The sequence below is a fragment of the Callorhinchus milii genome, unplaced genomic scaffold, assembly GCF_018977255.1.
Source record: "Callorhinchus milii isolate IMCB2004 unplaced genomic scaffold, IMCB_Cmil_1.0 Scaffold9, whole genome shotgun sequence".
NCBI lineage: Eukaryota > Metazoa > Chordata > Chondrichthyes > Chimaeriformes > Callorhinchidae > Callorhinchus > Callorhinchus milii.
The window spans coordinates 19,049,439-19,076,528 of record NW_024704750.1 but is presented as its reverse complement, the minus strand read 5'-3'; the positions used below and the strand labels follow the sequence as shown (position 1 = coordinate 19,076,528).

Sequence of the window (27,090 nt, the reverse complement as noted above, 5' to 3'; positions counted from 1 at the left end):
GTGCTGAGGGTGAAACATTTGTCCACAACCAGCCCCAAACGGGAAAAGTAAAACCTGATTAATATTTTTTTTTAGGAAAACAATCACAGCGTTGGCTTTCTCTCCAGACGGCAAATATTTGGTTACAGGGGAGGTGAGTCCTCCTTTCTCTTTGTGTCGTTTTTCTCTTTCTCTCTCTCGCTCTGTCGTCTCTCTTTCTCTATCTCATACATACCCACTCTGACTTTTCTCTCCGATTCCTCCTCTCTTCTCTCTCTCTGATTCCCACCCCCCCACCCTCCTGCCCTCTCTGACTTCTCTCTCTCTCTCACTCTCTCATTCCCCTCTCCTTGACTCGTTTCTCTCTGTCTGACTGCTCTCTCTCTGTCCCTGTGCTGTGTGTGTTTGTGTGTGTGTGATTAACGGAGATGATGGCTATTTTGCTGACGATGGTGTGATACCAAGCGCTGACTCCACATTCCAGACTTGCACTTTGTGTTGGCAGCGTTCCATGTGCTTATCAGGGAGTTCCTGTAGTAAACAGGAAGTTCCTCTTTGCAACTAACCCATTTCTTGTTCTTTAAATCAGTGAACGTTTGGGGATTGAGACATGAATAGCAACAGTGCTCCCAAATGGTCTGTCTGTTCAGGTGGCCATCAGAGATCCCGTGACACTATTGGAGAAGGGCGTTTCTTCTCCTGGTGTTCCTGGCCAACAAGGGCTGTTTGACATAAACTATGCCTCAGGGCTGTTTGTGGGACCTCGCTGTGTGCTAAATGACTGCCACGTTCACCTATAAGTACACAATCATTACACTTGACAGTAATTATAAGTGCGTGAAGACATTTCAAAGCGATAAATACACAAAAAATGTTCTTTGTCTACATGTCTTCTCTGGCTGTGTCCTGCCATGTGGAAGGGTGTATGTTTGCTCTACCTTTTAGAGGCTGTTTTCACCCTGGGTTTCAACAGGATGTCCTCAGCAAGGCGAATGGTCCTCGGGCAGGTAGTATAACCTAGGAACATAGGAACAGGAGTAGGCCATTCAGCCCCTCGAGCCTTTTCCGCCATTCTATCAGATCATGGCTGATCTGTACCTCAGCTCCAATTACCTGCCTTTGCCTCACATCCCTTGATGCCCTTACCTAACAAAAAAATCTATCGACAAAAGGCAAAGTACTGGAGATGCTGGAAATCTGGTATAAACCAAAAATCTTATCGACCACAGTTTACGTGCTGAGTAAGTGATGATTCTGTTGTCATAGCAGGGTGGCCTAAGGACCATAATAACGCAGATTGAAGTGTGTTGAGGTGGTCAGTATGGATCTGGTGGGCCTGCTGCCAGCACAGCACTGAGAGTCGAGGAACTCAATTAATCCCAGCTCCTCAGGAGCAACCTTTGTTTGTGGACTTTAGCTGCAGTTCAGACATAATTGTGAGCGCGAGTGTGTGTGTGTGTGTGAACTCGCACAAGTCTTACAGAAGGACTTTGTTTCCCACGATTCATTGCCATTCCAACACTTGCTGGTAAGTGCTGCACAGGCGGCGACGGTTCAAGACGCATTGAATCGCGGGAAATGTATTTGTGACCCGTCACCACGTGCGCACTTACCGGCTGCAATGAATTATATACATTGCAGATGATTGATTAAATCGGCTTTTATACGACTTATAGGGATTTGCCTGCAGCTCGGACTTCACGTAAGTCACAATGAATGTGATGGCCCCGACTGATAAGATTTACGAGTGTTTTACTGTATTAGGCGCAAGTTGGCAAGAGCTAAGCTTGGGGCCCCAGTGCGTGTGTGTGTGTGTATGTTGGGGGGGGCTATTAATGGGACTTGAGTGACTATTTTCAGCAGGCAGTAAATTGCCTCATTATCTGAAGTTTACACAAATCGGGAACATTTCTTGGCAAGGACTCTCCCTCGCTGGTTAGTTGGTAAGGTATAAAACCTCACTGAGCTAAAGGCCTCCCAATCCTCAGGCAGTACAGAGCAGACACTGCGCTCTTCCCCCCACCCACACACACTGCTCTCTGGGGGGAGCAAAGAGCTGTGTGTGGGGGGAGTGGGGGGGTACAGAGAGCAGTGTGTGTGGGGAGTGGGGGTGCAGAGAGCAGTGTTTGGGGAGGTGGGAGCAGAAAGCAGTGTGTGTGGGGAGGGGGGGAGCAGAGACCACTGTCAGGGTGGGGAGGGGGGACTGGTGTTTACAGTACAGACACCGCTCTATAAATAGCAGAGACTGGTTTATATCGTCGCTCATGTTCAGCACTTACATGCTGTCTGTCTCAGCGCAGAGAGACTGGTCAGGACTCTCTGGGTCTTTGCCAGGCTCCCCCAGCTCTCATAACAATCCTCACATGTCCCTGCATTTGATGTAGCACCTTATCACGTCGGAAGGACGTCTCAAAGTGCCTCACAGGATTTACTGTGAGATGGAGTGACTGTATATTTTGTGGGCAAAGGCAGCAGCACAGTTGCGTGACAACACTGTCTCACAAACAGCTATCAATTTGCTCGGTTAGTTGGTGCGTTCAGGAGGGTATCTGCAGCGTGTGACAGCCAGGAGTGTGTCTGGGGATTTGGGAGCCGGTGTTTACATCCTGAAACCAGGAACGTGTAACTAATGAACTGTGGGTTTGACAGAGCAATCCACTAAAATCTCCCTTACACAGCCAGCCTGTCGTTGGGATAAATGCACCAACTCAGCACTCAGGCAGACAGGCTCAGCGTAGATACAGTTGTATGGTAAAGATCCCACGGCACTACTTGACAAGAGAGTTTCTTTCTCTCGGTGTCCTGGCCGACAATTCCTGCAGAAACCCGGAGTGTATTGGTTAGCGCGCTCGCCTCGCAAAAGAGAGAGGCCCCAGGTTCGGTTCCCGTTCAGGGCAAGCGGGACATGTTTCCTTACATTTTTTTACTCCACACTCCTCTGTTTGCCCGGCAGGAAATAGCAGTACGGTCGTCAGTCAATTAGAAGATCGCTTTCCGGGGATAATAATCCCCCCAAAATATATATTTTTAACTGGAACAAGTGTAACACAGGGTGGCCACTCAATCCACGACTGTTTGTGGGACACTGCTGTATGCAATTGGCTGCCGTTTTCACCCACGCAACACAGTCACACCACTCTACAGCAAAGGGCTTTAACATGCCAGCGCCACACTAAGGAATGTTATTATATCCTGTACGGCTGCTGTTACCCATGTTTCCAAGCTCTTGTTCTGTGTCTATATTTCTTTTTCTTTCTCGCTCTCACTCTCTGTGTGTTTTGCTCTCTCTCTTTCCCTCGCTCTGTTACTGAGTATCTCTATATCCATCCGTTTCTCTATCTTCTCTGCGATCTCCATACCTGTTTCCCTCAATTTCTGGCTTTACAGAAGGGTCAGTCTGACCCTACTTTACTGTTCGATTTCCCCTCCTTTCCAGATCCTCCCTCCCTCCCTCCCTCCCTCCCTCCCTCTCTCTCTTTCCCAGTTCTTTCCTCTCTCTTTCTCTTTCTCTCTCTCCCTCCTGCTCTATCTCTGTCTTTCCCTCCTTCCTGCTTTATGCCCTCGCTAACCATCAGAAATAATCTGTTACTATTTAAATAATTTAGTTCCACTTAATAATCCATTACTGTCTATGTTCCCATATGGGCGATTTGTAACATGTCTGCGTCTGTCTGTCTGTTTGTCTGTGCGAGTGTGTGTTGTACTGTAAACACCGGGGTGCTGTGTGTGTATGTGTGTGTGCGTTGTACTGTAAGCACTAGGGTGCTATGTGCGTGTGTGTTGTACTGTAAGCACCGGGGTGCTGGGTGGGGCTGGCTGTGTTGACTGAGGTCCTTGCGTCTCCAAGATGTTCTGTGTTTTGTGACCTTGGTGAGGGTGAGGGTGTGGGGCAGCTTATACGCACCAGAGGGCACAGCGAGGGAGATGGGCATCAAGTCACAGCCATTGCCAGTTACTCCTTCAAATGGGTCCACAGCATGTGCGCAATGTGTCTGCCCTTGCGAGTGTGTGTGTGTGTGTCTCACCTGTGCGTGTTTGTGTGAGATCAGTGTGATGTGTGTGTGTGAGAGAGACGCGTGTGTTTGTATCAGTGTTTCTCTGTGGTCTCTGGGACAGGGAATGAGTGTGGGATTGATGGCATGTGTGTGCTCTCTCTCTCTCTCTCTCCCCCCCCCCTCCCCGAGCACAGAGTGGCCACATGCCTGCGGTCAGGGTGTGGGAGGTGACGGAGCGGGCACAGGTGGCGGAGTTGCAAGAGCACAAGTACGGGGTGGCGTGTGTGGCCTTCTCCCCCAACGCCAAGTACATCGTCTCCGTGGGCTACCAGCACGACATGATCGTCAACGTGTGGGCCTGGAAGGTAGGGAGCGGGGGAGAGTGGGGGCGGTGGGGGAGCGAGGAGAGTGGGGGGTGTGGGGGGGTTTACAGAGAGTGCAGGGGCTTGGGGGTTGGGATCAGTGAGCGGGGGGAGAGTGGGGGATCTACAGTGTACACAGTGCATAATAATCCTTGCATTTGATATAGTGCCTTGTCACGTCTTCGAGACGTCTCAAAAACCGCCGCAGAATATACCCTAAAGTGAACTGATTGTATATTTTGTGGGAGATGTATTTTGATGTATGTCAACAGTCGATTGACGGATCGCTTTCCGGGGCTTATAATCCCCCAACCAGCCCCCCCCCCGGCCTCCCCCCCAAAAAAAAACTTTATTCACTCAATCCAGACTGCTGTGTGATGTCCTGTCCTGTTTCATCCACAAAATACACAGTCATTGTACTTTGCAATCCAGAGGAATCTGTTGGTTAGATCGAGACAGGGAATTTTGTCTGATTTACCTCAAGTGGATTCAAGTGTATATTCTGTGAAGTGCTTTGAGACATCTCAACGACATGATATCGAATGCAACGTTATTGTTATCAAATAATATAATTATTATTATTATAGTGTACAGTTTTTTAAGAGCTTCTGAAATGTTACCCTGAGTGAGAAGTTGCTATATAAATGCAAGTTGTTGTTGTAAGAGCCTTTAGTGAGTGTCTCGGGGAGTGGTATCCGGGTGTAGTGACTGTCTCAGTGTGATGTGCTCCTGTTGATGAACCCGCAGAAGAATGTGGTCGTCGCGGCCAACAAGGTGTCCAGTAAAGTGGCGGCCGTCTCCTTCTCCGAGGACAGCAGCTATTTTGTTACTGTCGGCAACCGACACGTCAAGTTCTGGTACCTTGACGCCTCCAAAGCCTCGAAGGTGAGAGGGACCCATTCCACGGCCCCCCTCCACCCCGCACACTGACCCTCACACACACACTCTAACCCTCCCGCACACACACCAACCTCCCCCTCCCACATCCTCACCCCCTCCCACCCCCCACCCCGCACACTGACAGTCACGCTAACCAACCCTCACACGCAAACACACTAACCAACCCTCACACACATACGCTAATCAACCCTCACATGCTAACCAACCCTCACACGCAAACATGCTAACCAACCCTCACACGCAAACATGCTAACCAACCCTCACACGCAAACACGCTAACCAACCCTCACACGCAAACACGCTAACCAACCCTCACACACACACGCTGACCAAACCCTCACATTCACACATGCTACCCAACCCTCTCACACACACGCTAACCAACCCTCACACGCACCACACTGACCCGCTGCACACATTGACTGAATTCTGCCACGTCCCCCCCCACACACACACACACAGACACACACACATACCAACCTCCCCTGACACACACCGACCGGCACACTGCCCCCCCCCACCCCCCCCACCCCGCGCGCTGACTGGCCAGTGTTGTTGTGACAGGTGAACGCCACAGTACCTCTGCTGGGCCGCTCGGGGCTACTGGGGGATCTACGCAACAACTTCTTCAGTGACGTGGCGTGCGGGAGGGGCAGGAAGGCAGACAGCACCTTCTGTATCACCACCTCCGGACTCCTGTGTGAGTTCAACCAGCGGAGACTGCTCGACAAGTGGGTGGAACTCAGGGTAAGCCCGTCAGCATTGAGCCAGCTCTGCACACACCAACGCACGCCAACACACACCCAACACACGCCCACACACGCCAACAACAACTCCAGGTCCGCCGATGTTCCATCAGTTTGTCTGGCGGACATCGGGGCCCGGATGAGTGCAAACTCCCTGCAGCTGAATGTGGACAAGATGGAAATATACTCCTTGGCTCCCGTCAACGTCTTCACTCCTGCGGATCTAAACTCCTCAGCCTCCCCGGGCTCTCACTCAGACTTGGCGAACCAGTGCGCAGTCTAGGCGTCCGGTTCGACCCCCAGCTGTCCCGCAGCTTATGGCCACCTAACCCTCCCGCTCCGGCTTGGAATCAGGCTCCGCTACTGTTAAGCGCTCTGAGATGCTACCCGGCGTGGAGGGCGCTATATTAGCGCAAGTTGTTGTTGTGAGGTATTATACGCTGCTTTCTGCTGTGTCTCTAATGGTGCAATGCTTAACGCTCTCCTCTCCCTCCTGCTCTTCACCATTGACTGAAAAGAACACAGACAGTATAACAGTAAGTTGCACGCTCAACTATCAGAACATTCATTACCTCACCACCTACCAGCTCCCAGCCATAACACCGGATGTCTCAGTGTCTGACCCACACTATAAGTCTCACCATCTCAGCGTCTGACACTCACTGTACGCCTGTCACTATCTCGGTGCCTGACGCACACTCTTAAGTCTCTTACCATCTCACTGTCTGATTCACTCCGTAAATCTCTCGCCATCTCAGTGCCTGACACTCGCTCTACATTTGTCGTTAGAGTAATAATCCTTGTATTTGATACGGCGCCTTATCGCGTCTTCGAGACGTCTCAAAGCGCTCGGCAGAATATACCGTGCAGTGAATTCACAGTTTCGTGGGCGAAACGCAGCAGCCAATATGCGCACAGCGGTGTCCAAACACAAACACTCGCGGATTGTGTGACCAAATTATTATTATTAATTATCTCACTGTTAAGTCTCTCACCATCTCTCGGTCTGACACTCACTGTCGGTCTGTCACTATCTCACTGCCTGACACTCACCGTACGCCTCTCATCAGATCAGGGTCTATCTCACAGCTGCTGCGCATGAGCTGCTTTTTTTACCCGCTGACTTTCTTGGGATTTGATTTGCCTCCTTCGCTGAACTCCGTCATTCCTGGGAATCGCAAGGCGCCAGGGTCCGACGGTCAGTGTAGTGACTGTGTAGCGCAATCCTCCGTTCAAAGATCACAGCGAGAGTGGCCACATGGTGTCCGGAGGAATATCTTGCTTGAGCACCAAGCGCTGTTAAAAGACGGAGTAAAGCTCCCTCGATGCTGTCCGTCTGGCGCTCAAAAGCACCAGAGCTGGATGCCCTGCGAGGTTCCTGGGTTGGAGTTGCTGGGCAGGCTAGGATGTACCTGTGGTTGTTGGTGTGTGGAGCTAACGCTGGCTCTTTGCTCTTCCTCAGACCACCATGGCGAGCTGCCTGTCAGTCGGCGAGGACTATATTTTCTGTGGCTGTGCGGACGGCACCGTGCGGCTCTTCAATCCCAACAACCTGCATTTCATCGCCACCATGCCCCGCCCCCACCCCCTGGGCACGGACATCGCAGCCGTCACTGAGCCCAGGTCAGCGCGCGCGGGGTTAACCACACATGTGGGCTACAGCCTCTCTCTCTCTCTGTGTCTCTCATCTTTATTTCTCTCTCTCTCTCTCTCTCTCTCTCTGTCTGTCTCTCTCACCGTCTTTCTCCCTCTCTCACCCTCTTTCTCCCTCTCTCACCGTCTTTCTCCCTCTCTCACCGTCTTTCTCCCTCTCTCACCCTCTTTCTCCCTCTCTCACCCTCTTTTTCTATCTATCACTCCTTCCTTCTCCCTCTATCTCTTGCTCTCTCTCTCTACTCTCCAGGATGCCGTCCCATCATTTTCCCAGCGCAGAGATCATACTCAGCCTCTGAACCCGGCTGATTGAATGACCAAGATCTGTGGAGACCGTGGAGCCCTGTAGCGCAGTGGTTAGCGCGCTCGCCTCACAAGCGAGAGGACCCGGGTTCGATTCCCGGGTGGGGCGAAACCTTAGGCAAGGTTCCTTACTGCACACACGCCTCTGTTTACCTATCAGTAAGTAGGAACCCAGTTGTTAGTCGATTGGCGGATCGCTTTCCAGGGGTAATAATCCCTTCAAATACTAATAATTTTTAAAAATTGGTCACTCGCTCCATGACTGTGTGTGGGACGCTGCTGTGTGCAATTGGCTGCCGAGTTTCTCCCACAAAATTCACAGTCAATCCACTTTACAGTATATCCTATGAAGCTCTTTGAGACGTCTCAACCAAGCGATAAGGTGATATATCCCATGCAAGTACTATTATTGTTACATTATAGTTATTCTCCTCGCCCCCAGCCACCTGTTCTCCAACAAACCAGATGCCAAATACCCCGACACCATCGCCGTGACCTACGACCTGACTAACCGCTGGCTGTCGTGTGTGTACAACGACCACAGTCTTTACGTGTGGGACGTGAAGGATGTGAGGAAAGTGGGAAAGGTCTACTCCGCTCTGTACCATGGCTCGTGTGTCTGGAACGTTGAGGTGAGGTAACAACGACGACAACAACTCGCAGTTATATAGGGCCCTTCGCTCGGGGCAGCGTTTCGGAGTTTAGCCTCCGCACAGGGAGAGAGCTGGGACTCTCTATAGGAATCTCTGAGGCAATCAACGCTCTGTGCAAACTGGTTGCCGCGTTCACCTACAAACCAAAGTCAGTACACTTTACGGCATATTCTGCGAAGGGGCTTTGGGACGTCTCATCAATGTGATAAAGCGCTGCAGCTAATGCAGGAATTCTTCTTATATTATTGTTATTATTATAGCACCAATCTTTGCATTTGATACAGCGCCTTGTCACGTCTTCGAGACGTCTCAAAGCCCCTTCGCAGGATATACTGTAAAGTGGATTGACTGTGTATTTCGTGGGCGAAACGCTGCAGCATTATCTTCGCACAGCAGCGTCCCACAGACAGCCAGCAGGAGAGGCGAGTTAGGTGCGTGTGTAAATCCGTAAATCAGTGCGTTCGGGATATTAACATCATGACGAATTAAGTGGCCGCGACAAGTTACGTCAGGGTTGAGTTATCAGGAGTTTATTGCCTTGTTACATGTTGTTGTAAGCCCCGGGTGTGCAGGCGAGACCAGGCTCTGGCACTGACTCCCTGAATCCTGTGCGTTGCCGGCAGGTGTACCCCGAGGTGGAGGACAGTAACCGGGCCTGCCTGCCTCCCGGCTCCTTCATCACCTGCTCCTCGGACAACACCATCCGGCTCTGGAACACCGACAGCTCCAGTATTCACGGCACATCTCTGCACCGCAACATCATCAGCAACGTAAGCCATCCCTGTTACAACCCACCTACCCCACACTCACACACACAGTCACACATAGTCACACACACACAGTCACACACACACGCAGTCACACACATAATCCTTGCATTTGATACAGCACCTTATGGTGTCATTGAGATGCCTCAAAGCGCTTTACAGAATATACTGCATAAAGTGTAGTGACTGTGTATTTTGTGGGTAAAACTTGGCAGACAATCGCACACAGCAAGTGTCCCACAAACAGCCGTGGATTCATTGACCGCATTTTTCTTGAAGGGTTTATTACCCTCAGAAAGCATTCCACCCATCGACCAACAACCGGGTTCCTACTTACTGCTCGGTAAACAGAGGCGTGTGGAGTAAGGAAACTTCGCTAAGGTTTCGCCCTGCCCGGGAATCGAACCCGGGTCCTCTCCCTTACGAGGCTAGTGCTCTAACCAATACAGTACAGGACCCTGGCCCCCTCCCATCTTTCTCGCCCTCGCCCCAGGCCTCCGCGCGGTGCCCTGGCTGGTGAGGGCAGACAATGATGAGCTTGCTGCTCTGTGTCAACCCCAGGATTTGCTGAAGATCATCTACGTGGACAGTAACACACAGCCGCTGCTGGACACCGAGAGCAACTGTGCCGAGAAGAGCGACTCTCAAACGCCGGAGACCAAGACCGGTATCCGCACACTCTGTGTCAGCCCCGACGGGCAGCACATGGCATCTGGGGACCGGGCTGGCACTCTCAGGTAAAGCCATGGCACCAGGCATAAGGTGTGCTGTCACGCCAAGCAACGGGGCTCTTCCTGTGCTGGCACACCACAGTCATATGTGACTGTGTTGTGTGACGGTTGCTGTTGCTTCTTTCAAGAACAAATTGAATAGATTTCTGTTCGTAAATAATATCTCAGGATACAGTGTACAGTTTGATACAATGACAAGTGCATGTGATTGCCAGGATGGTGGAAGGCAAATTGAATTGATCTTGGTCTTCTTTCGTCTAGAAAACACTTACGTTCAGTGTTAGGTTACGGTCACTTTGTGGGTGTTGGTCACGGTGTGGATGCTGGTCGCTGTGTGGGTGTTGGTCATGGTGTGGGTGGTTGTCGCTTTGTGGGTGGTGGTCGCTGTGTGGGTGCTGGTCACGGTATGGGGGATGGTCGCGGTGTGGGTGATGGTCGCGGTGTGGGTGTTGGTCGCTGTGTGGGTGACAGTCGCTGTGTGGGTGACATTTGCTGTGTGGATTTTGATCGCTGTGTGGAGTTTGATCGCTGTGTGTGTGTGTTGGTCGCTGTGTGGGTGTTGGTCGTTGTATGGGCGGTGGTCGCTGTGTGGGTGACAGTTGCTGTGTGGGTGTTGGTTGTGGTGTGGGTGATGGTCGCTGTGTGGGTGACGGTCTCTGTGTGGGTGACGGTCGCTCTGTGGGTGACGGTCGCTGTGTGGGTGACGGTCACTGTGTGGGTGACGGTCGCTGTGTGGGTGACGGTCACTGTGTGTTTTGCAGGGTCCATGATCTGCATCTGTTGGGAGAGCTGCTTCAGGTGGAAGCCCATGACTCAGAGATCCTGTGTCTGGAGTACTCCAAACCCGAGACCGGTGAGTGCCCACTGCCTCGCTCTGCAACCTCTCCATCAGCGTCGGTCATCATGTCTCTGTGCTGGTCGCTGTGCCCCTGTGCCAGTCGCTGTGTCTCTGTGCCGGTCACTGTGCCCCTGTGCTGGTCGCTGTGCCCGTGCCGGTCGCTGTGCCCCTGTGCCGGTCGCTGTGCCCCTGTGCCTGTCGCTGTGCCCCTGTGCCGGCCGCTGTGCTCCTGTGCCAATCGCTGTGTCTCTGTGCCGGTCTCTGTGTCTCTGTGCCTGTCTCTGTGCCGGTCTCTATGCCCCTTTGCCGGCCGCTGTGCCCCTGTGCCGGCCGCTGTGCCCCTGTGCCTGCCTCTGTGCCCCTGTGCCGGTCGCTGTGCCCCTGTGCCGGCCTCTGTGCCCCTGTGCCCCTGTGCTGGTCGCTGTGGCTCTGTGCCCCTGTGCTGGTCGCTGTGGCTCTGTGCAGGTCACGGTTGCTGTCATGGTCACGGTGACTGTCCGCTATATGACCCCATGTCTCCACAGGGATGAAGCTGTTGGCCTCGGCCAGTCGGGACCGGCTGATCCACGTGCTGGACGTGGAGAAGGATTACCGGTTGCTGCAGACCCTGGACGAGCACTCCTCCTCCATCACAGCCGTCAAGTTCACAGGTAGGAACGGGCGGAGGGGGCACTGGGGTACGCGGGGCTGGGGGTGTGTATGGGTACAGGGAGCGAGTGTGCACCAGTGTACAAGTGAGTGTGTATGCACAAGGAAGCGTGCGTGCACAGGTGAGTGTGTGTGCCCAGGTGAGCGTGTGCACAATTGAGCTTGTGCACAAGTGAGCGTGTGTGGACAAGTTAGCATGTGTGCACAAGGGAGCACGTTGTGTGCAAGGTGAGAGTGTGCAGAAGTGTGTGTGTACAAGTGAGCGTGTATGCACAGGTGAGTGTGTGTGCACAGATGTGTGTGCAGAAGTGAGTGTGTGTGCACGGGTGCGTGTGCAGAGGTGAGTGTGTGTGCACGGGTGCGTGTGCAGAGGTGAGTGTGTGTGCACGGGTGCGTGTGCAGAGGTGAGTGTGTGTGCACGGGTGCGTGTGCAGAAGTGAGTGTGTGTGCACGGGTGCGTGTGCAGAGGTGAGTGTGTGTGCACGGGTGCATGTGCAGAGGTGAGTGTGTGTACACGGGTGCGTGTGCAGAGGTGAGTGTTTGTGCACGGGTGCGTGTGCAGAGGTGAGTGTGTGTGCACACAGGTACACACACCCTTTCCCACCCACACTGAATTGCCATCAGAAAATCTGTGTCCTGATTGCTGCTGGGAAAGGTGAGTGTGCGCGTGTGTGTGTGCGTGTGTGTGTGTGCAGGTCACAGTGAGAGCCCGATAGCTGTAAACATTACCAGAGGCTGATCCCCGTTACCGAGACATCTCATTCCACCACCTTTCCCCCCCAGCGATCGACGGCAGCGTGCGGTTGATCACATGCGGAGCCGACAAAAGCATCTACTTCCGGACGGCACACCAGGTGAGGAGGGGAGTGAGCCCGAGGCCACCGCTCAGTAATGCTGTGCTCACACCGCATTAGCACCTCACAGGCTGAGCCGGGGTTTCCGTTGGTTTATGACACCCAACTGTAGCCAGCTGCTTCCACCGTTGACTCCTGGACCACTGGTGTCCTGACCGATTCCCTGTCAGACATCCAGTCCTGGAGAAAAGCTCACTTGGTTCAATTGAACCTCGAGAAGTCTGAGGTCCCCCTACTTGGCTCCCGTCAGTGCCTCCGCACCTCAGGTGCTGACAGCATCGCTGTTCATGGATGCATTCCGCCCACAAAATGTACAGTCAATTATTTTACACTGTATCCCCTGAAAAGGCTTTGAGACGTTTCAACGACGTGGTAAGCCGCTATATCAAATACAAGGATTATTATTGTTATGCACTCTCCAGTCGAGGGTGGAGGCAGAGAGATACAGTTGGGTGTCGTAAAGACCTTCCTCTTCGACCATACCTTGTTCATCTTTCCCCTTTCCACCAGCCTCAGCTCCCACCCACCAGCTCGGCTGCAAACCCTAATTTGTTTCAAGAATAAATTAGATAGATTTCTGCTAGAAAATAATATCTCAGGATACAGTTTGGGAAGTGACTGCCAGGATGGTGGAAGGTGAACTAGATGGACCTTGGCCTTCCGCCGAGCAAATGTTCTTATGTAAACCCTGGACTGTCCACCCTCTTGGGACGTCCTGCCGATATGAAAGGCACTAAATAAATGTACATTTGTTATTGTTATATATAGAGTAACTGATCCCAGGAGGAATTACAGGCTGTAGTATAACAGGAGATTCAGTGGTTTATATATATATATATATATATAGAGAGAGAGAGAGAGAGAGAGTAACTAATCCGGGAGGGTTACAGACTGGGGTCTAATCGAGGGTTAAGGTGGTTTATATATAGAATAACCAGCCCTGGGAGTGAGTTACTGACTGGCTTAAAATATAGGGATTCGGGTGGTTCACAGTGAGTTACATGCTGGGGTCTGACCGAGGGGCTTATACCCACAGGAAAGCCAGTAAAAGCAACACAGCCCCGTGTGTCCGTGTCACTGACTCCTGGTTCCCGGCTCAGCCCAGGGGGACCTTTATCACTGACGTGACTCCAGCTGCCTCGCACTGTGGGGATCCGTAATATTTCCCTGTATCACTAACTGTTTCTCCACCGATATCAATTCCTTGGACTCAGTGTCCACCAGCACAGGGCAGTGCCTTCAGGGTAGAAGAGGGCATGAGATGCAATAATAATAACAATAATCCTTGCATTTAATAGCGCCTTATCACGCCGTTGGGACACTTCTCAGAATATACTGTAAAGTGAATTGACTGTGTATTTTGTGGGTGAAACGTGATAGCCAATAGCACACACCAGTGACCCACAGATAGTCAAGGAGTGATGGGAGGAATTATCACCCCTCGGAAAGCGATCTACCAATCGAATAACAACCGGGTTCCTAAGGTTTTGCCCTGCTCGGGAATTGAACCCCGGTCCTCTCCACGACGCTATGGGACTCCTCAAGTGAGACTCCATACTTGTTTTTCGATGTGATTTGAGCACCTTATCCATCGTAGCCTCTCGGTGACACCAGACGGGAGCTGATCCTTCGCTCTCTTCCCCACAGTCGGCCGAAGGCACTCAGTTCACCCGCACACATCACGTGGTTAGAAAGACCACGCTTTACGACATGGATGTGGATTCGTCGCGGAAGTACGCTGCCATCGGCTGCCAGGACCGGAGCATCCGGTAGGTGTGAGGCCAAACCCCACAGCCAAACCCCACAGTCAAACACACAGCCAAACCTCACAGCCAAACACACGGCCAAACCCCACAGCCAAACACATGGCCAAACACACGGCCAAACCCCGCTGTAACACTGCTACACTCACACCCTTTGCTGTCACGACAACTCTCAGAAACACATTGTACTCTCAGGCCCTCTCTGACATTGGGGTGATTGTGATTCTGAGGTCCCAGTCTTTATTTATGAGTCTCAATTACCCCCCCCCCCACCCCTACCCCCTCTTTCTCTCTAATTAGGATATTTAACATCAGTAACGGCAAACAGAAGAAGCTGTACAAAGGGTCTCAGAGTGAGGACGGGACGCTGATCAAGGTGAGCTCCTGGGGGTGATGTAGCACTGAACGGCTCGAGGCAGAGACACTGCCTGTGATACCCAATGCAGCCCCGAGGGGACATGAAACAGCAACAGCATCCGAAGATGGGGTGAACAAAGTTGCGTGTGGGGGGGTGGGGGAGATGCTCCAGTCCTGGCAGCAACAATGTGCAACAGCGCCCTTCATGCAGTATAGAGTCTCAGAATCTGAGTGCTGCAGAGTGGCGTGTGGTTGGACACTGAGGAAAAGGGGGGAAGGGAGTGTGACCATAGGCTCGGCCGCTAATGGTGGCGGGTAATGAGGGGGCTGGGGGAGATTTATGGGGTGACACTGCGGGGCTGCCCCAGAGGCTGCTGCTGCTAATGTGTTGTTGAATCTATGTTTCCCTGTGGCAGGTTCAGATCGACCCCTCCGGCCTGTACATCGCAACCAGCTGCTCCGACAAGAACCTCTCCATCTTTGACTTCTACTCGGGAGAGTGTGTTGCCACCATGTTTGGCCACTCAGGTATAAGCTCGGCCTCGCTTCTGCGATTGTCGCCCTCTCTATTTACAGGGCTTTACTACACAGCAATGCATGGAGGCACAGGGCAATGTTACGGCCAGTATTAACACAGTGTGTTTACCGCATGCAGGACAGATAAAAGTGTGTAACGATGTACCAATGTACTGTAAAGTGGATTGAGTGTGTATTTTGTAGGTGAAACGCAGCAGCAATGTCGCGAAGGTTATGTGGCAGTGAGTTGTGGCAGGAACTCAGCACTTTGCTCATAGTTCCCTGTATTGGTGTTTTATTGCAGAGATTGTCACTGGAATGAAATTCAGCAATGACTGTAAGCATCTGATCTCCGTTTCTGGAGACAGGTAAGCGATTGCTCCACACACTCAGGTCTGTCCTATCCACCAATCCTTGTCCCCAGCTCCCCTGGCCCCCAGTCTCCGGCTTGACCCCCTACTCCTGCCTCAATCTGCGCTAGGGTGTGATGGGTTATGCTTTGGGGGAGGGGTGATGGAGGGTGTTGGGATGTGCTAGGGTGTGATGAAGTAATGGGGTGTGATGGGGTAATGGGGTGTGATGGGAAACGATAAGGAGTATTGAGGTGTGATTGGGGGTGATGGGGTAATGGGGTGAGATAGCCTGTAGCTAAGCTCTGTCCCCATTCTCTCCTCTCCTCACAGCTGTGTGTTTATCTGGCGCCTGAGCTCAGAGTTGACAATCAACATGAGGCAGCGTTTGGCCGAGATGAGACAGAAGGAGAAACGGCAGCTGAAGACTCCGCCTCACAAGCACTCCATCCCCATCAGGTACCTGCGTCCTCCCGAGTATCTCTGACAGGCAGGTAGTGTGTGATCAGTGTCTGACCCTACTTCCCTCCTCCCCGCCAGAGAATAGTCACGAGTTGATGTCCGACAAGGGTGGCTTTGAGCCCTAACCGTGTTGATAGGAGCTGCCCGCCAGACTCTGGGTGAGCAGCCCATCATGAAGCTCTCCTGCCTGTTGATCTGTGGAACACTGTAGAGTCTTGTAGTGTGGTGGTTAATACGCTCGCCTCACAAGCGAGAGGACCTGGGTTTGATATCCTGGGCGGGGCAAACCCTTAGGCAAGTTTCCTTACTCCAAAACATGCCTCTGTTTACCTAGCAGTAAGTAGGAATCCGGTTGTTAGTCGATTGGTGGATCGCTTTCCGGGGGTAATAATCCCTTCAAAAGAATATAATAATTAGGTCATGAAACCACAACTGTTTGTGGGATATTGCTGTGTTAATTAGCTGCCGTGTGTCAAACTATGTACTTTACGGTATATCCTGTGAAGGGTTTGAGACGTCTCAACGACTTGCTAAGGCTTTATATCAAATGCAATAATATTATTATTATCTGTGCGTACGGAACTGGTGGGTTGGTGGTCGAGAGGGCCGGGCAGCGACTGACCTGCTTTATTTGTGTCCAGACGAGAGACATTCACTGTGGCTCCTGCGACCGCCATGTCTTCGGACAGCGAGAAGGAAGCGGAGGATGATGTGAACGGGGAAGAGGACGAGCCTGGCCTCAGCTTGCTCAACAGAGGCAGTGTGGATGGTGCTGGTAGGTAGATCCCCCGCTACACCTCACTGCGGTGGGCGGGCAAGGCAAGGTAGGGTAGGGCAGGGCAGAGAGCACCCGCTTCCACCTCGAGTTTGTTCACAGCTCCCTGGGGAGGGGGTAAAGGGGGAGTGGGGGACGAGTTTCGGTAACTGGACGGGGAGGAGGGGGAGGATTGCTGAGAATCAGCTGTTGGAAGAATCCCGGAGAAGCGCGGAGAGCTGAAGAGCTGCCTCTCTCTGTCCTGCAGACCTGTGCTCGGGCCAGCTGTACGGGGGCAGCGTGAGGAGCCTGGGTCAGTGTGGGAGCGGCAAGGTAAGGTTTGCCTCCAACCTCCGTACCTCCGTCACATCAGTCCTCTCCAGGCTTCACCGTCTCCCTATCGCAGAACGGATCGACGTCGAGATCGCCACACTCGTCTGCATGTCCTGGCACGTTCCCTACCTCTCCGTCCGGCTTATTGCCCACTCCGCCACCCACCACCTCCGGCCGGCCGACTGGCTCTGGCCTCTTGCTTGTCTCTCGACCCTTCCGTTCCACCATTAGCGGCCGTGCATTCAGCCGCTACACCACTACGCAGAGGGCAGGGCTGCGCTGGTGACTGTGACCTGTTCCTCTGTGTCCGTTTGACAGGCGGATGCTGGGACCAGGAGGCTGGAGGCAGCTTGTGACGTAGCCCCCAGGCCTCGTGGACGGTGGTCTCACCGTGTGAATAACCTGGAGCTGAGCGTCAAGTCCATGCTGGACCTCCGCCAGCTGCACTCCTTCCCATTCTCCCCGGCGTTGGATCTCGGCTTCCCCCCGGAGAGTGGCCTGTCGGAGAGTGGGGGCTTCGGCGAGCTCGAGGGGGAGAGGCAGGCCGGCCGGTCCAGCGTGGAGACTCTGCTGAGCGATGTAAGTGCCGACCCCTGGGGGTGGTGGGGTGGGGGAGGGGGTGCTGTGAGTGTACGGACAGACACTGGCACTTTAGGGATTAATGGGTCACCCCCCACCCCCCTGCTCCATCGCTCGTCCTCTCACCTCTGTGACAGAAGACCCAGTGTGTGATTTTGAGCTCGTGTTGCTATCACTACACCAGACAGTCATCACTGTGAACCCGGGTTATACTGTGCTGCACACTGCGTGTCTCTCTCGGGTGCTGTGCTATTGACCGTCTCTCTCTCTCTCTCTCTCTCTTTCTCTCTCTCTCTCTCTCTCTCGGGGGCAGATTGAGGAGCAGGAGGCTGTGTACTCATCCTTCACTCGGCCTCGCAGCATCAGACTGAGCTCCCGACACCCCAGCACCCCCGAGTCTGAGGAGACCATCTACCCCATCGAGCAGGACATCACCACCGAGATTGAGAGGTGAGAGACACCTGTATATACACACACACACACACCACAATCCAACAGTAACATATTTAACTCTCTCTTTTTCCCCCTCTCTCTCTCTCTTCCTCTCTTTCTTCCCCCCTCTCTCTCCCGCTCCCCCTCTCTTGCCCCCCTCTCTCTGGCAGTGAGTATCAGGTGAAGGAGCTACAGGGGGTGGTGCTGAGGAAGGATTGCCGTAGTGTTGTGGAGAAGCACAGCCCAGACAGCGCCTGCTCCCTGGATTACTGCAGCAGCCACCTGTCCAGCCCTGAACACCCGCACGAAGGTCAGAGTCGGGCCATGAGCCCCCGTGTACACCACAGCCACAATTCCACCTAGTCTTAGCCTGTCGCACCATTTGTGTAGTCTACTGTATTGGTTAGAGCACTCAGGGATGGGGTTCCAGTGGGCAAAAAAGCTGATGCCCGGACCACCGACGGTGGGGCGATCAGGGAGGGGGAACATGAATCAGCCAGTGCCCGCTGAGCGGAGGGAGCAGAATCACAGATTTATTGATAACAGTGGAGTCCTGTAGCTCAGTAGTTAGAGCACTCGCTTTGCAAGTGAGAGACCTGTGTTCAATTCCAGGCACAGGGCGAAACCTTGGGCAAGTTTCCTTACGCCACACAGAGCCTAATAATAATCCCTCCAAAAAAACAAAACAATAAAAAATTGGTCATTTTCAATCCACGACTGTTTGTGGGACATTGCTGTGCGCAATTGGCTGCCGCGTTCGCCCACAAATATACAGTCAATTCACTTTACAGTATATTCTGTGAAGCGCTTTGGGACGGCGAGAAGACGTGAAAAGCGCTATATCAAATGCAAGGATTATTATTATTATAATAACGTGGAAGGGAAGTGCCACTGTCCACTCTCAGTGCCTGTATTTCACCCTTTGGAACTCTGTCCCACAGTCGCTTCATCTCACTCCCTCTCTTGCCTCCTTCAAGGCACGTCTTAAGACCCTCCTCTCGACCGGACCTAAGGTCAACCCTCCTACCCCTACCCTCTCCACCCTGCTGTGACAGAGGGATGGGGTGGTCAGTGTCACTGTGTTGCTGTGACAGAGGGATGGGGTGGTCAGTGTCACTGTGTTGCTGTGACAGAGGGAGTGGTGTGGTCAGTGTAAAAGGCTGTGGATGCTCAGTCATTGAACATATTCAAGACTGAGATCGATAGATTTTTAAAAACTAATGGGATTAAGGGATACGGGGATAGGGCGGGTAAATGGAATTAAGTTAGAAGATCAGCCATGATCTTATTAAATGTTGGGGCAGGCTCGAGGGGCCGAAGGAATAATATAATATTATTAATATTATAATATTTATAATATAATATTAATAATATAATATTAACAATATAATATAATATTAATAATAATAATAGATTCGGAATGCACGGAGCCGCTGAGCGTGGATGGGAACTCGTCGGATCTGGAGGAGGAGGAGGATGAGCTGAGCCGGAGGAGGGAGAGTGTCGTGCCCAGAACGCCGGATCAGGAAATGTTCCTCAAGCAGCACTTTGGGACCCTGGCCGACGAGATGGCAGGAGGTAGGAACTCTTTGCTGTCCCGTGGAGTCCCGTAATGTAATGGTTAGAATCACTCGCCTCGCAAGCGAGAGGACCCGGGTTCCTGGACTGGCTCCAGGGGGTGACATGTATGACAAGGGAATGTCGGAAATGAGCCAACCCTCTGTGGTGGTCTCGTTATCCCGGTTCCTGAGCCAGGCAGGTCTGCAGGACCTCCAGGGCCTCCAGGGCACTGACAGACCAGTAAAAGTCCAGTTATGTTAACAGAGGGCGCTTGTAGACAGGGTTTACTCTCTGTGTTTAACGCAATGTCTGAACGTTTGTCTGCAGTGAGGATTGAGCAGCGTAGGGGCAGTCTGCAGTCTGAGGCCAGAGAGCACCAGGCCTTGCTGAACGCCAGGCTCAGCATCTCAGCCAAGTTCCTCTCCCGGTCGCTGACATCCAGCCCCAGGTCAGTGGGAACTGTTTATTATCTTGGCATGTGGGTGTGGTGGAGTGGAGGCTTGGTGGGTGGGTGGGGTGAGTGATTACTGCCTTTCGTGCATGTTTCTTACCTCAGCATCAGAATACTGTTAACATGGGAACCTGACGAGCGCTGAACACGAGGTGTGCTTTGGAATACCAACAGCTTTTAAAGCCATCGCTCAGAGAGGCGGGGAAGTCAAGCCAGCCTCACTCAGGGCAGCTAGAGGACGGCCGAGAAAGAGAAATGCAGGGGAACACAAGAGCAGGAGTACCCCCATTCAGCCCCTCAAGCCTGTTCCGCCATTCTGTTAGATCATGGCTGATCTGTACCTCAACTCCATTTACCCTGAGATAATGACAAAGGATCATTAACAGGAACAGGTAACCAGGAAGGGTGGTGGAGGTCCGGTTGCTGGATTCTTCAGCATCATGAGATCAAGCATCGGCCTGATGCCACAGCATGTTGGGAAGGTGATGGCTTGGTATTTTGTAAAGAGATAAAGTGCCTTCTTCATCCTTCCTCGCGGCCTTTCGGGGGAGAGAGTTCCCGATCTCCACTCCGCTTTGTGCGAAAACTCTGGAGGCTGGTGCCCTGGTTTACTGGGTGTTGTGCGGGGAGCACCTCTCATTGGGTTGGGGTGTGCATGTCTGTGGCCGGTGTATTTATTGCCTTCTTGAGTCACTAAGAGTGTGCCTGTATTGCTGTACTTCATTCTGTGTTATTTAAACCCAACAGAGTCTCGTAGCATAGTGGTTAGCGGGCTCGCTTCACAAGCGAGAGGACCCGGGTTCATTTCCCAGGCAGGGATAAACCTTTAGCAAGTTTCCTTACTCTTTACTTAGCAGTAAGTAGGAACCTAGTTGTTAGTCGATTGAGGGATCGCTTTCCGGGGTTAACAAATAATCCCCAAAACCCCATAAAAAACAGGTGTACGGGTGGGCGCGGGGCGAGTGTAGATAAATGGGACTGAATGGATCGCTCTCTAAAAGAGCAGCACAGACATGGACTGTCGAAGAGTAAGAAGGGAGTTTCTATGGTTCCATGAAGTGCAGAATAGCCAGTCAGTCTTCTCCCAACTACACTCCCTACACAAACCTCCTCTGCTTATTGTGAAGCTCCACGAACCTTCCTCATAACAAGCTCTTGCTGACAATTGCAGAACCTCATCAGACCTTCCCTCCCAGGCGCCTCACCTTCCTTGGCCAACAGGAGATCAGCCCCCAGTTCCAGCCTCCAAGGTACAAGAGAAGGAAGAGATCTCTGCAATTCAGGGTGAGAGCAAAGCAGAGATTTCTACCACAGAACCTCAGGAACAGGAGGACACAGCCAAATCCAAGATCTGGGAACAGATACAGGTAGAGAATGTAAGCATTTACTATTTTGACTTTTCTTCTCCAGTACTTTAAGCTACAGGTTGCAACCCTGTGTTAAAGATTGCTGAATAATTGCTAGTTTTATATTGGTAGCTTAAACAATGTGTGAACTTTAGAAGAGTAAGAAGGGAGTTAAGGTTGTGTCTTTGACATGTTGTCTGGAAGGGTTGGACTAGATATCTTCAGCGGCAGTGTAACATACTGTAACATAGGAATCCAGTAGTGTACTGGTTAGAGCACTGTCCTCGCAAACAAGAGGACCCGGGTTTGAATTCCGGGCGGGGCGAAATCTTGGGCAAGTTTCCTTACTCAACACGCCTCTATTTACCTAGCAGTCAATAGGAACCCGATTAGTCGATTGGTGGATCGTTTTCTAGGGGTAATAATCCCTTCAAAATAAATGAATAAATAGTAATGTGGTCACTCAATCCAAGTTTGTGGGACTCTGCTGTGCACAATTGGCTTTTGCGTTTAACCTACAAAATATACTTTACAGTCAATTCACTTTACAGTATATGCTGTGAAGCTCTTTGAGATGTCTCAGCAATGTAATAAGGTGCTGTATCAAATGCAAGTATTACTGTCATTATTAGGCGCTTTGAGTTGCCTCGACAACATGATAAGGTGCGAAACCTAATGTAAGGATTACAATAATAATGATTTATTTTACACTCTTTTTAACAGCTTGCATCAAAATCCTTTACGTTGTTAAACTATACCCCAGTGAAAAGCCCAGTGAAAGTCACGCTGATAGCAGATGCCAAGACTGTCGCAGAGAAGCCATCGCCTGTGAAAATGCAGGTTACTCAGAGGAAAGAGACCACAACCCTGGAGCCGCAGGGAGCTGGGAAGCCACAGGAATCCTCAGCATTTCCATGTGTATCTGTGTTATCCATCCCAGTCATCAGGAAATCCAAGTCAGTCCATAACCTGGTCTATGACGGTGAGCAGAAAAAAACAGAGACCTCTCTGTGTGGAGGACATTGCTCAGTGGGTTAGTGTGAGGCTGACCTCACCACAGAACACCCTGATCTGTTGGATCCCCCCTGTGGTATCAGTGCTGCTGTGGGAACAGGGCTGGAAGGAATGAGATTGTTCACTCATGCACGCGCTCACCCTCACACTTTCAGGTGATACAGTAGCGCTCTCGCCTCCCAGTCACAAAGTCAACAAACACTCAAACCAGTGGAATCACGTAGATTAGTGGTTAGAGTACGTGTCTCGAGAGGACCAGGGTTCGATTCCCTGGCAGGACAAACCCTTAGGCAAATTTCCTCACTCCACATGCCTCTGTTTACCTAGCAGTAAGTAGGATTGTTAGTTGATCGGCGGATCACTTTCTGGGGGCAATAATCCCTTCAAAGAAATAAGGGAAGGGAGTTTCACTCTCCTGGGTCCCAGCCGACAATCCCCCAAATAAAACAGGTCATTGACTCTATGGCTGTTTGTGGGACACTGTTGTGCGTAATTGGCTATTACGTTTCGCCTACAAAATACACAGTCACTCATCTTTACAATATATTCAGTGAAGCGCTTTGAAATGTCTCAACGATGTGATAAGGTGCTATAGCAAACAATACAAGGATTATTATTATTATTATTATTATTAATAGTCTCCTCAGTGAAGAGTAGTGAACTAGCGGAGATTCCTGGTGGAGAATCCCATGATTAAGATGTTGTGCTGACAAAGATTCCTCCATAATGTAACTCTTTCCACGATGCTTAGTGGTGAGGATATTTGGGGATGACCCTTTGTAATCCTATCGTTGGTGCTTTTTCGGGGGTAACAACCCCTTCAAAAAAAAATATTAATCATAATCATTTGGTCATTCAATCCACGGCTATTTCTGGGGGCGCTGCTGTATGCAATGGGCTGCCGGGCTTTGCCCACAAAATATACGGTCACTACACTGTACAGTATAATTTGTGAAGAGCTTCGAGATGTCTCAAAGACGTGATAAGGCGCTCTATCAAATGCAAGGATTATTATTATTATTATTATCTTTCTGTCTGTGGATGGGTCGTTTCCATTGTGTTTCCATCTTCCCAGCTGACAGGACAGCTCCAGTCCTCCTCACTTCCACGACGCTTCAGTCCCAGTCATTGCTGGTGACAGAGAAAGATCCCAGGGCCAACCAGCGTCGGACTCTGTCACCGGCTCCTGCTAAAATGGACATCTCAGCCTCGTCGCCGATGAAGGACAGCTCTCTGGGCAGGGCTGCCAGGCAGAAGTCCTACATGAGTCCAACCACCAGCTCCATGGCCAAAATGTCCCGCAGCGTTTCGATGGGCGACAGCCTGAACTTTGTGGAAAACGGCGAGGGCCTTTCGGTAACCGAAAGCGGGACCCTAGGGCACCCCACGTCGGACATCTCACCCGCAGAGTCGCCCTCGGCAACCCTGGACACCGCAAAGAACCTTTCTCCCAAACCGGAGCTGGCTAAAGAGACCTGGAGAGAGAACGCGAGCTACAGAATAGGTTCGCAACAGATGGGATCTCCAGGACTCTCTCCAGCGAGTGGCTCGCAGACTAAACTAACCCCTGGAGTCCGGGCGAACTTATTCCTGGATCTGCCCAACCCGCTGCCCGATAGACCTTGTTTGGCTTCTTTCTCCGCTCCAGCCTGGTTCAAGTCTCCCTGTGAGGCCGAGTTTCCCAAACCACCTGCCTCGGGGATAGGAGGAGGAGGAGGAGGAGGGATGAAATGGAAGGGTTTCTCGAGTGAGGGGCAAGGTGGTGGTGTGTTCACCCCCAGACAGGAGACCAGTGCTCAGCTAGAATCACAGGCCTCCTGGAAGGGGCCCGGTGAGTCCCAGCTGGGGACGTCCCTCAGGTCCCCGTCCCACCCAGCGGCTCCTTCCTTCCTGCCCACGGGGTCCAGGTCCAAACGCACACGGCCAAGCTTGGATCTGTCAGACACGTCCCCCGGCGTGCCCGCCGATCAGAGACACACGCCAACCACTCCCACGGCGCCAGCAACACCTGCCAGCGGGCTGCAGACAGCTCCAGCCAAGGAATCAGGTCTGAACACAAGTCTGCCTGCTCTCCATTTACACAACCCTCTCTCTGGGCTTTCTGTCACTTCTTTGTCTCTCCCTATTTCCACCCACTTTCTCCAGACTTTCCATCCTTTCTCGCTCTCTCTCTCTCTCCCTCCCCCTCTCTCTCTCTCTCTCTCTCTCTCTCTCTCTCTCTATTTCCTCCCCCTCCAGCCTTTCTCCTGTCTCTCCCCGCTGTCTGATCCGTGTGCGTGTGTTTTGCAGGTATCTCCGTCAGTGTTCAGAGCTGTAAGCTGCTGGCCAGTGAGTTGCAGAGTTCCTTCAACAAAGCCTTGTGCCTGTATCGAACAGTGAGTATCCCTCTCAGCCCACAGCAATGAGGTCACGTCACGATAGGATCTATAGCACAACTGCGGGGTGTGGTGGAGTGCCCGGTTCAGCAGTGTTCCCCTACGTAGACTCCCGGTGTCATCCCCGCTGGGAGGCATTGATTATTGTGAGTGGGTCAACCTGGTGCAGTGGCAGCACTCTTGCCTCTGAGTCAGAAGGTTGTGGGGTTCAAGCCCCACATCAGGACTTGGAATCATATCGTCTAAGCTGATGCTCCATCGCAGTGCAGGGGACGCCCTGTATTGTTGGAGGTACCTTCATTCGGATGAGACGTTAAACCGAGGTCCCATCTGCCTATTCTGGTGGATAATAAAGATCCCATAGCACTATTCGAAAAGAGTTTCTCTCTCACGGTGTCCTGACCGACAATCCCTCAAATAAAATTGGTCACTCTCTTCACGGCTGTTTATGGGACGTCGCTGTGGTCAAACTAGCTGCCGCACTTCGCTCACAAAACACACTGTCACTCCACTTCACAGTATGTCCTGTGAAGTGCTTTGAGATGCCTCGACGATGTGATAATCTGCTATATCAAATAATAATTCTTGCATTTGATATAGGGCCTTATCATGTCTTCGAAACATCTCAACATCGCCCAACATTTCGCCCTGCCTGGAATCGAACCCAGGTCTCTCGCTTGCGAGGCGAGTGCTCTAACCACTGAGCTCCAGGACTCCACAAATACAAGGATTATGGTTATTATTGGGGGGAGTGAGGGGGGCTGCGTGTGACTGCATTGCCCACTCTCTGCCTCACTGTTAACATTCATCTGAAGTTATTCAGCTCATTTTGGAAACTGCCTGTCTGCCTATTCAGGTGAGGACTAAAGATTTGTGGAGTCCTGTAGCTCAGTGGTTAAAGCACTCGCTTTGCAAGCGAGAGACCTGAGTTCAATTCCCGGCAGGTCAGGGCGAAACCTTGGGCAAGTTTCCTTACTCCACACAGAGCCTAATAATAATCCCTCCAAAACCAAAACAATAATAAATTGGTCATTTTCAATCTACGACTGTTTGTGGGACATTGCTGTGCGCAATTGGCTGCCGCGTTCGCCCACAAATATACAGTCAGTTCACTTTACAGTGTGTTCTGTGAAGCGCTTTGGGACGTCCTCCCGACGTGAAAAGCGCTATATCAAATGCAAGGATTATTATTATTATTATTATTATTCACTCCCTGTCTCTTTCCCCCCAACCCCCCCCCCACACCCAGGTGACTGCATGTCAAGACCCCTCCAAGGAGAGCTGCCAGATCACAGCCATTCTCCAGGACACATTTTCCTCTGTGAGGAAGGACCTAGACTGTCTGCAGTGCTCTGTGGGAGGCTGTGGACCCCCATTGCCAGGGCCGGGCAGGGTCACACCTTCTCCCCAGCCCCCAAGCAGCGAAGGCCTGGGGGACGAGAAGACCCAGGCGCTGTTACAACAGTACTCGGAGCTGTTGCTGAGAGCCGTGCAGAGGAGGATGGAGCACAAACAGTCGTGAGCCGGGCAGGCTGGGGACCCGGGATTGTGGGGGAATGTCAGGCTCGCCCCTCTCCTCTCCTCTCTGCCCCCCCCTCCTCGGACTTTCCATCCACGAGGACAAACCAAAGGCAACACTGCCCCTGCGTGCTCAGCCTGTGCTCCCTCACCCCACTCTGTCACACACGTGGACTTGTGTGACACTCATCTTCTATGCCCTATGGCTCAGTTTTTTACATCGAGGTTCCTGGAGTGTGACCTGGAGTGTGGGCGCTCAGTTTGCTCCCAACAGATTATTTCACAGTGGTATTGGTGGTGGAAAGGAGGTGTGGAGAGCTGTTCTACAATGATCCTGTCTCCCCTCCTTGTCCCATCTCTCCCTCTGCCGTTCTCCCTTATACGCTCTCTTATACAACAGACCAGACTGGAACACTACAGGCACCAATGCAGGTCTCCCACTCTGACCTCATGTCACAGTCTACATTGAATAGGATCTTAGAATCCTACAGCACAGGAGGAGGCCATTCAGCCCATCGTGTCTCTGCCGCCTCTTTGAAAGAGATACCCAACCAGTCCTACTCCCCCACTCTTACTCCATTACTCTGTAAATTTTTCCTTTCGAAATACATATCCAATTTGTAAACCTGCCATCCAAACCACTTCCACCAGCCTTTCAGGCGCTGCATTCCAGATCGTAACAACTCTCTGGGTAAACAAAATTCTCCTCGACTCCCCTTTGGTTCTTTTGCCAGTTATATTAAATCTGTGACTTCTGGTTAACCAACCCACTCACTGAAGGAAACAGTTTCTCCCTACCTATTCTGTCAAAACCCTTCACAATTTTGCACAGCTCTATTAAATCTCCCCTT

At 51.9% G+C, this 27,090-nt stretch overlaps 1 protein-coding gene and 1 non-coding gene across 2 annotated transcripts in view; both read left to right on the top strand.

Moving 5' to 3' along the window:
• The window catches only part of mapkbp1 (mitogen-activated protein kinase binding protein 1), a 52,488-nt gene extending 25,560 nt beyond the window's left edge, over positions 1-26,928 (top strand). Inside the window, exons 4-32 of the mRNA XM_042338130.1 lie at positions 76-133; positions 4,169-4,339; positions 5,084-5,221; positions 5,801-5,983; positions 6,501-6,518; positions 7,445-7,605; positions 8,381-8,570; positions 9,215-9,361; positions 9,920-10,095; positions 10,851-10,942; positions 11,452-11,577; positions 12,359-12,429; positions 14,077-14,198; positions 14,493-14,568; positions 14,966-15,077; positions 15,370-15,433; positions 15,749-15,874; positions 16,519-16,652; positions 16,900-16,964; positions 17,283-17,543; positions 17,857-17,993; positions 18,146-18,285; positions 19,389-19,553; positions 19,863-19,983; positions 21,158-21,362; positions 22,056-22,314; positions 23,422-24,393; positions 24,636-24,721; positions 25,971-26,928. Coding sequence (XP_042194064.1) covers positions 76-133; positions 4,169-4,339; positions 5,084-5,221; positions 5,801-5,983; positions 6,501-6,518; positions 7,445-7,605; positions 8,381-8,570; positions 9,215-9,361; positions 9,920-10,095; positions 10,851-10,942; positions 11,452-11,577; positions 12,359-12,429; positions 14,077-14,198; positions 14,493-14,568; positions 14,966-15,077; positions 15,370-15,433; positions 15,749-15,874; positions 16,519-16,652; positions 16,900-16,964; positions 17,283-17,543; positions 17,857-17,993; positions 18,146-18,285; positions 19,389-19,553; positions 19,863-19,983; positions 21,158-21,362; positions 22,056-22,314; positions 23,422-24,393; positions 24,636-24,721; positions 25,971-26,243 — 4,849 coding nt within the window. The 3' untranslated portion in view covers positions 26,244-26,928. The remainder of the gene's footprint in view (positions 1-75; positions 134-4,168; positions 4,340-5,083; positions 5,222-5,800; positions 5,984-6,500; positions 6,519-7,444; positions 7,606-8,380; positions 8,571-9,214; positions 9,362-9,919; positions 10,096-10,850; positions 10,943-11,451; positions 11,578-12,358; positions 12,430-14,076; positions 14,199-14,492; positions 14,569-14,965; positions 15,078-15,369; positions 15,434-15,748; positions 15,875-16,518; positions 16,653-16,899; positions 16,965-17,282; positions 17,544-17,856; positions 17,994-18,145; positions 18,286-19,388; positions 19,554-19,862; positions 19,984-21,157; positions 21,363-22,055; positions 22,315-23,421; positions 24,394-24,635; positions 24,722-25,970) is intronic.
• On the top strand, positions 7,976-8,047 carry trnav-cac. Its single transcript has one exon. It is a non-coding gene; the product is annotated as a tRNA-Val (tRNA).
• Positions 26,929-27,090: the final 162 nt, after the last annotated feature.